At 45.3% G+C, this 19031-nt stretch overlaps 1 protein-coding gene across 1 annotated transcript in view; it reads right to left on the reverse strand.

The window, feature by feature from the left end:
• LMNB1 (lamin B1) overlaps positions 1 to 19029 on the reverse strand; it is a 60175-nt gene extending 41146 nt beyond the window's left edge. The window contains exon 1 of the mRNA XM_002744642.5: positions 18205 to 19029. Coding sequence (XP_002744688.2) covers positions 18205 to 18563 — 359 coding nt within the window. The 5' untranslated portion in view covers positions 18564 to 19029. The remainder of the gene's footprint in view (positions 1 to 18204) is intronic.
• Between the last annotated feature and the right edge of the window lie 2 nt (positions 19030 to 19031).

A 19031-nucleotide genomic window follows, 5' to 3' on the forward strand; every position in this document is an offset into this window, starting at 1 on the left:
TATACCCTACTCTAGACTAGCCCTAACAATCAGAAAGTGGAGATTAGTCAGCACCATAAGAAGACAGGGCAAGGGGGAAAAAAAGGAGATTTTAAAAATGCATCCAGCCAGATGCAGTGGCTCATGTCTGTAATCCCAGCACTTTGGGAGGCCAAGATGGCAGACTGCTTGAGCCCAGGAGTTCAAAACTAGCCTAAGCAATATGGTGAAGCCCCATTACTACAAAGAATACAAAAATTAGCTGCGTGTGCTGGCCTGCACCTATAGTACCAGCTACTAGAGAGACTGAGGTGGGAGGATTGCTTGGGCCAGGGAGGTTAAGGCTGCCTCGAGCTGTGGTTGGGCCACTGTCATTCTGGACAACAAAGTGAGACCCTTATTGTAAAAAAAAAAATTTTTTTTTTTTTTGAGATGAAGTCTCACTCTGTCGCCCAGGCTGGAATGCAGTGGCACGATCTTGGCTCGCTGCAACCTCCGCCTGCCAGGTTCAGGCAATTCTCCTGCCTCAGCCTCCTGAGTAGCTGGGATTACAGGCGTGTGCCACCACGCCCAACTAATTTTTATATTTTCAGTAGAGACGGGGTTTCACCATGTTGGTCAGGCTGGTCTCAAACTCCTGACCTTGTTTTCCACCCGTCTCAGCCTCCCAAAGTGCTGGGATTACAGGCGTGAGCCACCACACCTGGCCTGTAAAAAAATTTATTAATTAAATAAGAAAAGAAAGAGGAATTAGTAAGTATATTCCAATCATACACACTTGAAACAAAATAAGATTGTCCACTTAAGAAACAAAGCGTTAGTGTAAAACAAATCATTAAGTAAAATTACAGGTACAAATACAACATAATCTGAAGCTCATACAGAATAGTTTTAATTAGGCAGGGTAATGGCAAATTATTGCCCATCTATTAACATTTTCTTGGTCAGTTTGTGGCAGTTCCTATCCCTAACATTTTATACTTCAGGCCCATTCTTATCCAGAAAAATAAGATGAAAGAGAAAAGCCATTTAGTTTTTCACCTGTAATCCGCTAACAAACAGAAATCATTCTATACAAAATTGTTATTTCTAATCAAAGCGACAAAACAAGGATTTTTAAATCCCTCAAAACAGACCCACTGTACATAGACAGTCAAGCCAATTAGGTCCAGCTGGCTAAGCTCTGTTCATGCTTTCATATACTGTAAGGTTCTTCTGAACAGCTGTCTCTGGTAGCAGCTGAACACCACTCAACACTAGTGCAGTATTCAAGTGACTATCACATAAATCTATGTCTAGGGATCTCTTCACACCCAGAGCTCAGCATCAATACGCCATGTCTTTTATTATCTAGCCATGCTCCAGATCTTTAGAGGAAAAAATAAATCTTATTTTCAATGTAAAGTAAAATATGCCCACATAAAAAACTTGTCCTAAAACTAGTTAATTTTATTTCATAACAGGCTCAAACAGCACATCAAACATGCATTTGCTCCAACAGCCACTCATCAGCTTCAACATTATCCACGTTATCCTCTGTTCCAAAGGCAAAGGATGTGATCCACAGTATTTTTCTCCTAAGGAAAATGAATGAACTGAAACGAAAACAAATATAACTTAATACACAAAAACTCAGCCAGGCACAGTGGCTCACTCTTGTAATCCCAGCACTTTGGGAGGCTGAGGTGGGCAGATCACCTGAGGTGAGGAGTTAAGAGACCAGCCTGGTCAACATAGTGAAACCCAATCTCTACTAAAAATACAAAAATTAGCTGGGCGTGGTGGGGAATGCCTGTAATCCTCAGCTGCTCAGGAGGCTGAGGCAGGAGAATCGCTTGAACCTTAGAGGCTGAGGTGGCAGTAAGCCAAGATCACACCACTACACTCTAGCCTGGGCAACAAAGCGAGACTCGAGCTCAAAAAAAATCCACAAAAACTCCAGAATGTCTTGTGATCACAATTTCTATTAACAAGGGTTTCCTCTGGCACATGCAAAAAGACTAAGAAGATGCTTCTGCATAACTCAAAAGCTGCACAGGATAGTTTCCAGTGCTAATAAAATTCTGCTACTCACTGAATAAACTAATCTGTCCATGAATTAGCAACAACCTAATCAGACTCAAGCAAGCTCTAGCTGAAATTCAGGAAAAGAAATTAGGAAAAATACTAAATGAGATTGAAACTGGACCACAAAACCACTTCTTTGAAACAAACGAACAAAAATTCACTGTAATATAACAGGCACAGGAGTGTGGAGAAGGCACTTACAGACTAAGTCTTAATAAAAATGACTGATTCACTTAAAAATAAAAACCAATAACCACTACTTTGTAACCTATTTACATTGTGCCAGGCACTGATCTGGGTGTAAAATATTTCGGAAACAGTGTTCCAATAACCATTCTCCAGTTTGTTGGGTGTCATGAGGCAGCTGTTCCTAAAGCAATCACAGTGATATCTTCCTGGTCCTGAATAGTAGCTATACACCATTTTTAAAAAACAGTTCACTAGTTTCATTGGTGACCTCATACATAAAAGCTCCCAAAGAAGGTCAGTTTTACAACAATATTCTAGGGATCATTACTGCTCCTCTAGCCCCTCTAAAAATCATTTCTGAGCACCTACATCTCATATTATTTCCCTTTCTGCTTAAAATCCCTAGTAGTTGGGCCGGGCACAGTGGCTCAAGCCTGTAATCCCAGCACTTTGGGAGGCCAAGGCGGGTGGATCACAAGGTCAAGAGATCGAGACCATCCTGGTCAACATGGTGAAACCCCGTCTCTACTAAAAAAAAAATACAAAAAACTAGCTGGGCATGGTGGCGTGTGCCTGTAATCCCAGCTACTCAGGAGGCTGAGGCAGGAGAATGGCCTGAACCCAGAAGGCGGAGGTTGCAGTGAGCTGAGATCGCACCATTGCACTCCAGCCTGGGTAACAAGAGCAAAACTCCGTCTCAAAATAAATAAATAAATAAAAGTAAAAAAGAGGGCCGGGCACGGTGGCTCACGCCTATAATCCCAGCACTTTGGGAGGCCGAGGCGGGTGGATCACAAGGTCAAGAGATCGAGACCATCCTGGTCAACATGGTGAAACCCCGTCTCTACTAAAAAAAAAATACAAAAAATTAGCTGGGCATGGTGGCACATGCCTGTAGTCCCAGCTACTCGGGAGGCTGAGGCAGGAGAATTGCTTGAACCCAGAAGGCGGAGGTAACGGTGAGCCGAGATTGTGCCATTGCACTCCAGTCTGGGTAACAAGAGCGAAACTCCGTCTCAAAAATAAATATATATATATATATATAAAATAAAAAAGAAAGTACCAAATCTATCAAATTTAGACAAAAACAATGCTATAGAGATATCAAAAGAATAGGTCAGGTGCAATGGCTCACATCTGTAAACCCAGCACTGTGGGAGGCAGAGACTTAAGGTCAGGAAGGAAGATCACTTGAGGTCAGGAATTCAAGACCAGCCTGACCAACATGGTGAAACCCCGTCTCTACTAAAAATACAAAAATTACCCCAGTGTCATAGTGGGCACTTACAATCCCAGCTGCTCAGGAGGCTGAGGCATGAGGTTACAGTGAGCTGAGATACCGCCACTGCACTCTAGTCTGGACAACAAGAGCAAACTCTGTCTCAAAAAAAGAGAGAGAGAAAGCGAGAGAGAGAATAAAAGAAGCTATTAGAAATTTATTTATTTATTTATTTATTTAGAGACAGAGTTTCACTCTCGTTACCCAGACTGGAGTGCAATGCCGTGATCTCGGCTCACCGCAACCTCTGCCTCCTGGGTTCAAGCAATTCCCCTGCCTCAGCCTCCCAAGTAGCTGGGACTACAGGGGCGCACCACCATGCCCAGCTAATTTTTGTATTTTTAGTAGAGACGGGGTTTCACCTTGTTGACCAGGATGGTCTCGATCTCTTGACCTCGTGATCCACTCACCTCGGCCTCCCAAAGTGCTGGGATTATAGGCGTGAGCCACCGCGCCCGGCCCTGCTATTAGAAATTTAAAATACAATAGCAAAAACTGGAAAGGAAAACTGGGAACATGTCTTAGTAGAGAAAGAATATACTTTTAAAAAAGGTAAGAAAACCAAAGGATTGGTGTAAGAGGTCCAACATTTGAGTAAGAGGAGTCTCATATGGTAATAAAAGGAGAAAATATCAATAAAATAATTCAACAAAATTGCCAAGAACTAAAGAACATAAATTTCCAAACCCAAAAACAACAACAACAACAACAACAAAACACAAATGACCAATGCAATGGATGAAAAGAGATTTACAACAAGGAATGACCTTGTGAAATTTTAGAACTGGATCAAAAGATTCTATAAGCCTTTTTTGAGACAAAGTCTCGCTCTTGTCCCCCAGGATGGCACGATCTTGGCTCACTGCTACCCCCACCTCCCCAGTTCAAGACATTCTCCTTTAAATTTTTCACTCATCATTACTTCTGCAGCAAATGAGAGCTAGAAAACAACATGCCTTCAAAAGTCTAAGAAAATAGCCTTTACAACCTAGAATTCTATACCCAAAGTATCAATCCTTATGCAATACAACTATAATGGAGAAAACACAAGGTACCCAAAGGTAATTCCTTATTCAATGAGATAAAATTAATTTTAAAAGATCCTAAACAATTTGATGTTTTAACAACTGGCATAGACTATCTCTATATAATTATATAAAAAAGTAAGTGAGTGGGGAAAAATACTATTTTTATAGGTGATCAAAAGGTGTGATAGGGAAAAAAACTACTCAGTACATTACTGAGTTCTGCTGGGGACCATGTTTATAAGTATTTCTGAGGTAACTTATGTGCTTTTGACAATTCTTAAATTCTGTTCAGATTAAAAATAACATAGCGGACCAGATGAGGTGGCTCCCGTCTGTAATCCCAGCACTTTGAGAGGCTGAGGCAGCCAAATCATCTGAGGTCCAGAGTTCGAGAGCAGCCTTTCCAACATGGTAAAACCTGGTCTCTACTAAAAATGCAAAAATTAGCAGGGCATGGTGGCGTATGCCTGTTAATCCCAGCTACTGGAGGGGCTGAAAGCACAAGAATCACTTGAACCCAGGAGGTGGAGGTTGTAGTGAGCAGAGATCATACCAGTACACTCTAGCCTGGGGAAAAGAGCATGACAATCTCAAAAAGAGTAACAGAGTATAGAAAAAATCATGTTGGAATAAATAGACCACTCAAAACCTACATACTCTGGGCCAGGTGCGGTGGCTCATGCCTATAATCCCAGCACTTTGGGAGAACGAGGTGGGCAGATCACAAGGTCTGGAGTTCAAGATCAGCCTGGCCAACATGAAGTCCTGTCTCTACTAAAAAAAAATACAACATTTAGCTGGGCATGGTCACACATGCCCGTAATTCCTGCTACTAGGGAGGCTGAGCAGGAGAATTGCTTAACCCAGACCCAGGAGGTGGAGGTTTCAGTGAGCCAAGATCACAATACTGCATACCAGCCTGGACTATAGAGCAAGACTGTCTCAAAAAAAAAAAAAAAAAAAAAAAGAATGACCAGGAGAGGTGGCTCACACCTATAATCCCAGGACTTTGGGAAGCCGAGGCGGTGGATCACTTACTTGAGGTCAGGAGTTCAAGACCAGCCTGGCCAACATGGTGAAACTCCATCTCTACTAAAAATAAAAAAAATAGCGGGACGTGGGGATGCGTGCCTATAGTCCCAGCTATTTGGGAGGCTGAGGCAGGAAAATCACTTGAACCTGAAAGGTAGGGAGGTGGAGGTTGCAGTGAGCCAGGCTGAGATTGTGCCACTGCACTCCAGCCTGGTGAAACTCCATCTCAAAAAAAAAAAACCTCTCCCCACAAAAAATTGGCCATCCATGGTGGCATGGTGGCATGTGTCTGTAGTCCCAGCTACTCCAGAGGCTGAGGTGGGAGGATCACTTGAGCCTAGAGGTCCAGGTTATAATGAACCATGCAGTGCTGCACTCCAGCCTGAGCAACTGAGTGAGACTTTGTCTCAAAAAACAAGTCTACTTCCCCTTCACTGCCAACATTCTTAAATAAGTGTTCTAAACTCATAACCTTTTTCCTCTCGTTCTCCCCTTAATTATGGCCAGTGGTTTCCTCTATTACCCAAAGGCTCTCCTCACAGTCATCACCTAAGGACCAAAGAAACCAATGACAACAGATACTTCTTAGACTTCATCAAACAAAAAACCCTTGTTCCATAATTCAACTCTCTTTTCTCACCTCTCTATTTTTTTTGCGGGGGGGCGGGGTGGGGGGAGCCTCCAGGCCCACCGCCAGCAATGGCCAGACGCACCAAGCCTGCCTGCCCGCCTGCCCTATTTCTCTATTTTTTTTTTTAAAGACATAGTGTCCCTCTGTCACCCAGGCTGAAGTGCAGAGGTACTATCTCAGCTCACTGCAACCTCCGCCTCCCAGGTTCAAGTGATTCTCCTGCCTCGGCCTCCACAGTTGAGATTACAGGTGTGCACCAGGCCTGGCTAATTATTGTATTTTTAGTAGAGACGGGGTTTCGCCATGTTGACCAGGCTGGTCTCAAACTCCTGGCCTCAAGTGATCCACCTCCCAAAATGATGGGATTACAAACATGAGCCACTGTGCCCAGCATCACCTCTCTATTACTTATCATCCCCATTGTGGGTTTTCCTTCCTCTACTCAGTCCTCATATGCACGTTTTCCATGTCTCTTGAGTACTTCAAATTGCCAACTGACATCACTACCTGAAAGTCTGGCAAACACCACTAGTTCACTGACTTAAGGTCCTCCAAACCTGTTCCTTATCCACCAATTTTGGTTAAGAACAATACTGTCTACCCAGGAACCCTGGGTTTTTTTTTTTTTTTTTTCCCATGCACTTTTAAAAATTAAAACTCTTTATTTAAACCTCTTAATAGCATCTTATCAATTTGGTGGCAGCAGCAGAAGCACTACCACAAGCATGGAAGCAGTTAACCTAGACTCTTTATTCTCCCTAGTCTCTTATGCTCAGCATCTCTTAAATCCACCTTCTCTCCTTTCTTCCACCTGCCTCGGTTCAAGGGCTGCCTTATTACTCCCCCAGTGTTCTTACTAGTGTTTGTACCTCTCCTCTTTTTGTCCCTCCACAGCATAGCCAAACTGATCATGTCACAATTCTGGCTGAAAATCTTGGGTCTACTTATTACTTAAAATGCAATCCCCTTCCACACCCCATATTAAATATATATATGGCTCTAGTAGGCCGGGCACAGTGGCTCACACCTATAATTCCAGCACTTTGGGAGGCTGAGGTGGGTGGATCACCTGAGGTCAGGAGTTTGCAACCACCCTGGCCAACATAGTAAAACCCCATCTCTACTAAAAATTATAGGTGGCGGGCACCTGTAATCCCAGCTACTTAGGAGGCTAAGGCAAGAGAATCATTTGAACCCGGGAGGCAGAGGTTGCAGTGAGCTGAGACCACACTATTGCACTCCAGCCTGGGCAACAAGAGGGAAACTCCGTCTCAAAAAAAAAAAATTATATATATATCCAGTTATATGAATTGACATTCAGGATAACTCACCCTCCTAAAATTTTCAATTTAGAAGCAAACCCCTACTTACCTCCCAATACTTAGCTCAGAGATCACCACCTCCCCAATTCCCCTGGGATGTCTTTCAAAATTCCATAAGGCTCCTAGCCTGCCTTAGGTAACAGTCCTTGTTTGTCCACAGCAACACCTGAATACTGGTATTACAGCACTTAATATATTTTATTAGTATACTGCACGTACAGTATCACAATCCTGTAGTGTTGGTTTTCTGTCTTCTCCACTAGACTATAAGTAACTTGATAATGGGAACTGAGTATCCCATCTCTCTATTCCCAGCATCTGGTTCAAGACCTGGCATATAGTACCTGTTTCAGAAAAATGTGTCTTGAATAAAAAATGAAAGAACACTCTATCATGAGTATTAAAGATTTATTTAGAGGTTTTAATTTCTTTTAAATTATTAAGTCATGGAATAAAGTGGGAAAGTAGCTTCTTAAGAAGAGAGGAAAAGAGGCCAGGTGAGGTGGCTCACACTTGTAATCCCAGTACTTTGGGAGGCTGCGGCGGGTGGATTGCCTGAGGTCAGGAGCTCAAAGCCAGCCTTGTCAACATGGTAAAACCCCATCTCTACTAAAAATACAAAATTTGCCAAGCGTGGTGGCACATGCCTGTAATCCCAGCTACTTGAGAGGCCGAGGCAGGAGAATTGCTTGAACCCCAGAGTCAGAGGTTGCGGTGAGCTGAGCTCGCACCATTGCACTCCAGCCTGGGCAACAAGAGCGAAACTCTATCTCAAAAAAAAAAAAAAAAAAAAAAAGAAGAAGAAGAGAGAAGAGAAAAAAGAGATCTCTTTCAGTAATTCATCTTTACCTTTTAGCAAATAAAGCCCTCAGCATTTCAAATAGGTGTTCCAACTACTGCACCCCACTGACAAATCCAAAATTACCTCACTGAGGGCTACAAACTATCAACATGAAAAATGCATCTAGTAGCATTTCCAAAAGTAGCACCCAAAGGAATCTGAAAATCAACTATCCTGTGTGAGACTTCAAGTATCTTGAACTCCTAACCTCGGGTGATCCACCCACCTCAGCCTCCCAAAGTGCTGGGATTACAGGCGTGAGCCACTGCGCCCGGCAAGCACCCGGCGAGACTCAAGTATCAACCACAAATAATGATGCTCTGTGAGCATGCTTCATGTCAATAAACCAGAATAATGCATGCAGAACACTGTTGTATGGATGAAATAAGGATATGTATATGAAAACCCTATCACAATGCTAGAAGTCAGGGCTACCATCCTTCCTAGCTCTTTCATTGCTCTCTGCTAAGTAATCCCAGGCAAAATACCTAACCTCTCTGAGCCTCAAGTTTCCTCACTCATCAGCAGTTATCCTAAACTTAAAAGACAATGTCTGTAAAGCAAGTGGTATAATGCCTGGCAAACAGAATAGGCAAAAAATAAACATCAGCTCTTTTTTTCCTGCATCTTCCCTCTCACCCCCACCCCATGGAGTCTTGCTCTGTCACTCAGGCAGGAGCACAGTGGTGTGATCTTGGCTCACTGAAACCTCTGCCTCCTGGGTTCAAGCAGTTCTCCTACCTCAGCCTCCTGAGTAAGCTGGGATTACAGGCGCCCACCACTACACCCAGCTAATTTTTGTATTTTTAGTAGAGACGGTGTTTCATCATGTTGGCCAGGCTAGTCTTGAACTCCTGACCTTGTGATCCACCCACCTCAGCCTCCCGAAGTGCCGGAATTACAGGCATGAACCACCTCGCCTGGCCTTTTCCTGCACCTTATACAAGTATTTTAATCTCTCTAGGTCAGTCACACTTTCTGTATCTACAAAATGAGTTGGGGATCCCAGACCCAATCTAGCAGTAAAAGTGATATAATTCTATCATCAATAAATACAAATGAAGTGAAGGTAAAAAAATAAAAAAGGACCAAGTAAGTAGAGTAACTCTAAGGCCTAACTTATCACCCAGGTACATGCCAAAATATCAACAGAAACCTAAGTATATAACCCAAACGTAGAATCTTGGTACTATTTTTACTTAATGAGCAGAACAATAAAAATAATCAAGAACTAGAAAGAACCTCCAGAAATTAACACTACAGACCTTCAAGCAGGAAATGGACATTCCTCTACTGCTGGTGGTACCAAAAATTGTAATTGTATCAATTTTTGAGTGGTTAATATTTAATTAGCAAATTAGAAGACATTTAACCAGCAATTTAACCAAAAGAAAAAACCTGATATTGTCAGCAAGAGAGAAGGCTCCTAGATAATCACGGCCATCTACAACCTCTGAGAAATTGGTTAGATTCAGTCCATGCAAAGCATATTTCCTTGGTCATAAGGAAATAAGTGGCCAATAAAGAACATCTTGATGTATGTTTAAAATGTGCTAAATGTTGGCCGGGCACGGTGGCTCACACCTCTAAACCCAGCACTTTGGGAGGCCGAGGCAGGCGGATCACGTGGTCAAGAGATCAAGACCATCCTGGCCAACATGGTGAAACCCCGTCTCTACTAAAAATATAAAAATTAACTGTGAGTGGTGGCGTGCGCCTGTAGACCCAGCAACTTGGGAGGCTGAGGCAGGAGAATCACTTGAACCTGGGAGGCAGAGGTTGCAGTGAGCTGAGATCACGCCACTGCACTCCAGCCTGGTGACAGAGTGAGACTCTGTCTCAAAAAAAAAAAATGTGCTAAATGATGATACAGTACACATTTATTGATATGTAAAGATTTCACAAAGTAGTGTTGCATGAGAAAACGTTATCTACTAATATTTATCATGAACCTATTTTTTGTTAATAAAATATGAAGGCCGGGCACAGTGGCTCATGCCTCTAATCCCACTACTTTGAGAGGCCGAGGCAGGCAAACTACCTGAGGTTGGGAGTTTGAGACCAGCCTGACCAACATGGAGAAACCCTGTCTCTACTAGAAACACAAAATTAGCTGGGCGTCGTGGCTTGTGCCTATAATCCCAGCTACTTGGGAGGCTGAGGCAGGAGAATAGATTGAACCTGGGAGGCAGAGGTTGCGGTGAACCAAGATCGTGCCATTGCATTCCAGCCTGGGCAAAAAACAGCGAAACTCCGTCTCCAAAACAAAAAACAAAAAAAATGATTTTAAAAACTTTCCTGGTCAGGTATGGCTGCTCACACCTGTAATCCCAACACTTTTGGGGGGTCTGAGGGGAGCAGATCACAAGGTCAGGTGCTGGAGACCAGTCTGGCCAACATAGTGAAACACCGTCTCTACTAAAAACAAAAAATTAGCCAGGTGTAGTGGTGTGCACCTAGAATCCCAGCTACTCAGGAGCCTTGAAGGAGGAGGATTGTGTGAACTCAGAAGGCGGAAGTTCCTGTGAGCCAAGATGGTGCCATTTTACTCCAGCACCAGCAATAGCGCAAGACTCCGCCTCAAAACAAGAACAAAATAAAACAAAGAAAACTTCCCTAATCCCAAAAATAATTGGGAACTTCAGCTATACAGGGTCAACCCAACCGATACCTGAGGCTCATTCTCACCATTTGTACATGAAAGAGACTTACGCTGATGGGAAAAAAATTAGCTGGGTATGGTGGTGTGTGCCTGTAATCCCAGCTACTCGGGAGGTCAATGCAGGAGAATCTCTTGAACCAGGGAGTGGGAAGTTGCAGTGAGCCGAAATCAAGCCACTGCACTCTAGCCAGGTAACAAGGCTAGACTCCATCTCAAAAAAAAGTCTAAAGGTTTCTAACTCAGACATATCAGAAGTGACACCATCTATACAAATGAAAGAATGAATATAGAGGCCGGGCACGGTGGCTCACGCCTGTGATCCCAGCACTTTGGGAGGCCGAGGTAGGTAGATCACGAGGTCAAGAGATAGAGACCATCCTGGTCAACATGGTGAAACCCCGTCTCTACTAAAAATACAAAAATTAGCTGGGCATGGTAGCGTGTGCCTATAATCCCAGCTACTCAGGAGGTTGAGGCAGGAGAACAGGAGAATTGCCCGAGCCCAGGAGGTGGAGGTTGCCATAAGCCGAGATCGCACCATTGCACTCCAACCTGGGTAATAAAAGCGAAACTCCATCTCAAAAAAAAAAAAAAAAACGAATGAATGTAACTAGCAACTATGTAAAGACGGTGGGGGGGGGGAGATTCATTGTATTTTAATAGTGCTTTATCTTTCATTCTGGGTGTTTACTTCCTTGAATCTGGATATATAAAATATTATGTAGTCTCATACCCTAAGTTAAATAACTCCAAAAGATCTTGCTTTACCAAACATCTTTTGAAAGCATGAGAAGGAAATGTCGTGACAGTTTAATTACTTGGAACCTGCTTCCTAGACATCAATTTTAGAGGTTTGGTCCTTCCAAGTCTTCCCTTGCAAATTAAAGTAATTTAACATAACTCTTTTATAAAAGAACTATAACTAGCAGTTTAACTACTTTTATAACCCTTATAAAGAAAACTGGTATTGGCCAGATGCAGTGGCTCATGCCTATAATCCCAGTACTTTGGGAGGCCGAGACAGGCAGATCACCTGAGGTCTAGAGTTTGAGTCCAGCCTGACCAACATGACAAAACCCTGTCTCTACTAAAAATACAAAATGAGCCGGGTATGGTAGCAGGCGCCTGTAATCCTCTCACTAGGAAGGCTAAGGCAGGAGAATCACTTGAACCCAGGAGGCGGAGGCTGCAGTGAGCTGAGACTGTGCCATTGCACTCTGGCCTGGGTGACAAAGCAAGACTCCCTTTCAAAAAAAAAAATGTTCAAGATAGAGAGCTACCCCAAACCCCACTGAGGGGTGTCATATACAGTACGTGCATCATATTACCATCTTAAATTGGAATCGCTTTTACTTCCAAAGTATATCTGGTCCCCAGGGTTTTACATAAAAGACAGGGGACCTGTATCATTGAAGGAAAACAAATGTCTGAATCCACAAAATCAGACAGTTAACACTTAACTTTCTGTTATATCTAGTTTTGCCATACAGTTAACAGTGAAATTCTGAAACAAGTCAATTTCTCTGTACTTTTGTTTAAAGTATTTAGTGAGGCTCGGCGCGGTGACTCAAGCCTGTAATCCCAGCACTTTGGGAGGCCAAGGCGTGTGGATCACAAGGTCAAGAGATTGAGACCATCCTGGTCAATAAGGTGAAACCCCGTCTCTACTAAAAATACAAAAATTAGCTGGGCATGGTGGTGCGCGCCTGTAGTCCCAGCAACTTGGGAGGCTGAGGCAGGAAAATTGCCTGAACCCAGAAGGCGGAGGTTGCATTGAGTCGAGATCGTGCCATTGCACTCCAATCTGGGTAACAACAGCGAAACTCCATCTCACAAAAAAAAAAAGAAAAAATAATAATAAAGTATTGAGTGATAGCATTCATCATCATTCTTGGAAACTGATCTCCCAGAAAAGTTTCCAGCAAAATATAGTTAGTTAGGCTTGGAATGAATCAGAGTAATTGTACCTTACATATAAGATCTGTTTTCCTATGGATTCAGAGACCACCTGCATGGAAACTGTTGCCAAATTCTCTCTAGACCAAGCATTTCCATGGTCTGTCTGTCTTTAAAAAATCTTGTGTGCTGAGGAACCAAAAAGAAACTAAGTAACTCGGAATCTATAATTCTCAAGACCATGTTTTGTTTTGTTTTGTTTTTGAGACCAACTCTGGCTCTGTCACCCAGGCTATAGTGCAGTGGCACCATCTTGGCTCAATGCAACCACCGCCTCCCAAGTTCAAGTGATTCTACTGTCTCTGCCTCCTGAGTAGCTGGGACTATAAACACTCGCCACCAAACCCAGCTCATTTTTGTATTTTTAGTAGAGATTATTTAGTAGAGTATTTAGTAGGCGTGGGATTACACGCCTGAGCCACCAGGCCTGAATTTGCTATCTTAATCTAAATTCACCTACATAAGGATTATACTTAATTATAAATACTCTGGTTCCAAAAAATATATTGCCAGGTACGGTGGCTCATGCCTGTTCCCAGCACTTTGGGAGGCCAAGGAGGTCACCTGAGGTCAGGAGATCAAAACCAGCCTGACCAACATGGCTTTTGTATTTTTAGTCTCTACTTGTATTTTAGTAGAGACTAAAAATACAAAAAATTAGCCAGATGTGGTGGTGGGTGCCTATAATCCCAGCTACTCAGGAGGCTGAGGCAGGAGAATTGCTTAAACCGAGACAGAGGTTGCAGTGAGCCGAGATCGTGCCATTGCATTCCAGCCTGGGTGACAAGAGCAAAACTCCATCTCGGGAAAAAAAAAAAAAAAAATTAAATAGAGACCAGGCATTACAGGTGTGTGGCTCACACCTGTAATCCCAGCACCTTAGGAGGCCAAGGCAGGTGGATCACTTGAGGTCAGGCGTTCAAGACCAGCCTGACCAACATAGTGAAACCCGGTCTCTACTAAAAATACAAAATTAGCTGGGTGTGGTAGCACATGCCTGTAATCCCAGCTACTTGGGAGGCTGAGGCAGGAGAATCACTTAAACACAGGAGGCAGAGGTTGCAGTGAGCCAACATTGTCCCACTGCACTCCAGCCTGGGCAACAACAGTGAAAAACTCCATCTCAAAAAAAAAAAAATAAATACATTAACAACACTGGATGCCAGAAGACAATGGAGCAAAATAATACTTTCCAAGTTCTGGAGAAGTGTTAACCTAGTATTCTATACCTAGCCCAACAGCCAATCAAGCATGAGACTAAATAAAGCTATTTTCAGACATATAGGACTCAGAAAGTTTACCTCCTGCCACCCTTTCCGAATAAATTACTTAAGGATTTTCTTCAATAAAATGTGAAGAAACCAAGGGAAAAGAAAATACGCTCAGGGTGGAGTACAGTGGAGTGATCTCAGTTCACTGCCATCTCCGCCTCCCCGGTTCAAGCTATTCTCCTGCCTCAGCCTCCCGAGTTGCTAGGACTACAGGCGCACACCACCACACCCAGCTAATTTTTGTATTTTTAGTAGAGTCGGGGTTTCACTGTGTTGGCCAGGATGGTCTCAATCTCTTGACTTTGTGATCCGCCTGCCTCAGCCTCCCAAAGTGCTGGGATAACAGGCGTGAGCCACCGTGCCCGGCCAATTTGTGTATTTTTAGTAGACACAGGGTTTTGTCATGTTGACCAGACTGTTCTCAAATTCCTGATTTGAGGTGATACCCACCTACCCCCCCACCCCACCTAGGCCTCTCAAAGTGTTTTGCAGGCATAAGCCACGGTGCCTGGCCAGGAAACTGTTTTTAATAAGTTACAAGACATCAGTACACAGCAAACCTTAAGCAAAGAGAACTCTAGGGAAGAAAGAATATTCATGTGATAGATATTATGATTTGATATCTTCAAGAAGTCTGCAAACACGCTGAGGGCAAATTTGTCTTAATCAACAAGAAAAAGGCAATTGAGGAATAAATCCATATAAGAAAAGTGATAAAATGTTGCATGTTTTGAGCAATTAATGGTATGTTACAGGAAAAAAATAGTACATCTAATCCTGACAATAGGAATATACATACAGTAGCACAGACCTAAGGAAAATATAATCCCAGAACACTACTTACCCTCAGAGAATATAGGTACTGTCAACCCCTCAGACAGCCTTCCTTAATCACACTAACCCTTCACTCTGCTTTATTTGTATTCCCCTAGCATTTGCTATTACCTAAACTGTATCACAAACATGACTTCATTGATTCTAATACACATTCTCATTTTTTAACCCCAGGCAGGCATTTTAGAATCCATACATTTTAACCAGCAGGCATTTTAGAATCCATACATTTACAACTACTGTCAGCCAGGTGGCAGCCTTGTTACTGTGTGAAAACCCTTCGGTGGGTAACTCCTAGAAATATTATAAAAGTGCCGGAATCACATCAGACTAGACAATCTTCATTTGCTTGCTGGTATGCAGCTCCCTCACTACACTCTCAGCAACACAGAACAGTAAGCATTTTAAAAATATATATATATTCATATCCTCTAACAGAACGGTGACTGCTACACAATAGATACGTGATCTGTGAGACTTTTTTAAGACAGTCTCACTCTGTCACCCAGGCTGGAGTGCAATGGGCCATGTGGCTCTCTGCAGCCTCTATCTCCTGGGTTTCAAGCGATTCTCCCGCCTCAGGCTCCCAAGTAGTTAGGATTACAGGCCCCCGCCACCAAGCCCAGCTAATTTTTGTATTTTTAGTAGAGATAGGGTTTTACCATGTTGGTCAGGCTGGTCTCAAACTCCTGACCTCAAGTGATCTGCTCGCCTAAACCTCCCAAAGTGCTGGGATTACAGGCGTAAGCCAACATGCCTCACCCTGTGTGACATTTTGACATCTAAGAAATCATGATATAATCCCATGCTATAATCCCAGCCCTTTGGGAGGCTGAGGCCGGTGGATCACAAGGTCAAGAGATAGAGACCATCCTAGTCAACATGGTGAAACCCCGTCTCTACTAAAAATACAAAACTTAGCTGGGCATGGTGGTGCACGCCTGTAGGTCCCAGCTACTCGGGAGGCTGAAGCGGGAGAATTGCTTGAACCCAGGAGGCAGAGATTGTGGTGAGCTGAGATCGTTCTGAGATATGCAGAACTCCAGCCTGGGTAACAAGAACGAAACTCCGTCTCAAAAAAAAAGAGAAATCATGATGGATCCAACAGGATGGATCCTACATAGTTGGTCCTGATGTTTTTTTGGGTTTTTTTTGAGACGGAGTTTCGCTCTTGTTACCCAGGCTGGAGTGCAATGGCACGATCTCGGCTCACCGCAACCTCCGCCTCCTGGGTTCAGGCAATTCTCCTGCCTCAGCCTCCTGAGTAGCTGGGATTACAGGCACGCGCCACCATGCCCAGCTAATTTTTTGTATTTTGAGTAGAGGCAGGGTTTCACCATGTTGACCAGGATGGCCTCTATCTCTTGACCTCATGATCCACCCGCCTCGGCCTCCCAAAGTGCTGGGATTACAGGCTTGAGCCACCGCGCCCGGCCGGTTCCTGATGTTTTTATCTTCTTAGTGGTATACATAATAGCAAGTCTTATAAGCAACGATATCTAAGATTTAAAGGAATTCAGTGGCAAAATAAAATGGAGAAACATGGAAATAATAGCATGAGTGAACTGACAGCTCATTTCAAAAGATGAACGGAAGGCTCAGTAAGTCGAAGAATCCGAAATAAAAGCTTAATATTATTTTCGAGTTGTAGAACGAAATATCCAAACAATTTTTTTAGAAGGGATAAATGGGATTACCTCCGGAAAGGGGTAGTGCAGTTATCATTTTTCACTATAACCAGTCTATACTATTTTATTCTTACCACATGCACATGTTTTTTTATAAACCGGAAATATGATAGGAGGGATAAGTAAAAATACACAAAATCACAGAGCCTTCAGACAGGGACATTCACACAGATACAGAAAGAGATCCAGGGGCAAAGAGTGTCAAAGTGAGAGAATAAGGTACCTCCAGATATTTTAACTGGCAGTGCTAATAGCAACCATGAATTCCAGACCCAAATTTTGCAAATCTCTAAAGCATGACATCACTACTTATTGCCTACTGATGACAGTTACATTTTGCTCATCAGAAAGTCAAAGTAAGGCAAGCAAAGGTCTGCAAGTGTATCCCTGTGCACTGGAATGAAAACTCACACTCGCTCAGGCGGAACAAATAATTTACAAGCTCTCCTTCGCTTAAACACTCAGCATTTACACAGCACCCTGTTACCTGCCCTGGTCTACTATGTGCACAATGGCAGACTAAGGGGTACTAAGCACGGTCCCTACCGGAAAAGCCGACTATACTATGAGGCAAAAGCTGGGCAGATGGGGCCGCTGCCTGAGGGGTAAGGGAACCGCAACTCGAAGAACAGTGGCCGTAACATGCACAAACCCAGCTTTCCTTCCCTGTGCAGAACCATCCGAGGGCCCGCGCCACTCCCTGAGACAGGACACCTTTCCCTGGAGAAAGCTAACCAGCTAGCAAACCTAACTTGCCGGGGGCGGGCTGGAGGCGCGCGGATCACGTTCGGCCTCTCCCTCCCGCCCAAAGCAGGCGCAGAACCATCGCAAAATGTCACAGGGCGAAGACTGAGCGCGCCAAAGCGGGATCCACCCCCAGGAGACGCAGATGCTCCGGGCAGGTCCCTCCCCCTCCTCCCTCAGCCCGCGCTAACTCATTCATTCTAGAGGCGGGCTGCCAGTCTTCCCCGGCCGGCCATCCCAGCACTGTAAATTCGCTAGACGCTTTGTCTCGCGCCGACCGGAAACCCCGGCGCGCACTCGAGCGCGCGCCCGCGCTCCAGCTCCCCGCACCTGGGGCCTGCGGGGCCGCCTCTCCGCGCGGTATCACTAGGTTCAAGGTGCGAAAGCGGACGCTCCTTCTCGGCAGCCCCAAGCGCGCACTTCGCACGTTCCAGAAGGCATCCAAAGCCTAGAAATGGGCATCACGGCCCCCCATCGCTACAGCTCGAGCACCCTCCTCGACCCCTGCCCCGCTATGAACTCTTTCTCCTTTCCGATGACCCAGACCCTGTCCCTTCTGAAGGATGCACGCATCCTGGCCTCCACACTCCCTCCCGAGGGCAGAACCCAGAGAGCTGGTCGCCCAGGCTGCGCCCCAGCCCCTCCTTGCGGGCGCTAACGCGGCCGACAGCGAGGACTCACTTGAGGAGCAGCTGGTCGTGCTCGGCCTTGCACTTGCCCAGCTCGATCTGCAGCTTGGCGCGCTCGCGGGCCGTGTCGTCAAGCGCGCGTCGCGCGTCGGCCAGCTCGGTCTCGTAGAGCGCCTTGAGGCCGGTGAGCTCGCGGCCGCGCACCTCTTCGCGCTCCGTCACCTGCAGCTGCAGCGCGCTGTTCTCTGTCTCCAGGCTGCGCACCTTGTCGATGTACACCGCCAGCCGGTCATTGAGCTCGCGCAGCTCCTCCTTCTCCTGGAGCCGCGACAGTCGCGTGGGGCTCAGCGGCGTGGTGGGGCCGCCAGTGCGGCTGCCGGTCCGCGGTGGCACGGGGGTCGCGGTCGCCATGGCAGGCGGCGGAGAGAGCGGGGCGGCGAGGCCGCGGGCGGGAGCGTGACAAGGAGGGGACGGCAGGGGGCGAAGCGGGAACCGAAGGCACAAACCGGCGACCTGCGCTCGTGTCCAGATGCCGGCGTTTGGAGGAACAGAGCACCTGGGGTGGCTGAAGCTCGGTTACAGCAAAGGGCAAAGGCCGGGGGGAACTATGAATCAATCGATCGATCGCGAAATGCCCTTTGTAAGAAAACACGTACACACACTCACACGCACGCGGGAAGATGCAAGGCGAGGGTGACTGGAGGCCAAGCAGGGTCCGCGCCGCCGCAGTCTCCTGCTCGCAGCACTTTGTTTCCTCTCAGGCTGCACGGAGCGGCGGGCGCGGGGAGGGGTGGCAGGGAGGGGCGGGCTGGAGGCGAGCCGCGGGAGGCGGAGGTGGCGCGGGCCGAGGCGCCGCACTCCCCAACATGGCTGGCGCGC

Source organism: Callithrix jacchus, chromosome 2, assembly GCF_049354715.1.
Source record: "Callithrix jacchus isolate 240 chromosome 2, calJac240_pri, whole genome shotgun sequence".
Classification (NCBI taxonomy): Eukaryota; Metazoa; Chordata; class Mammalia; order Primates; family Cebidae; genus Callithrix; species Callithrix jacchus.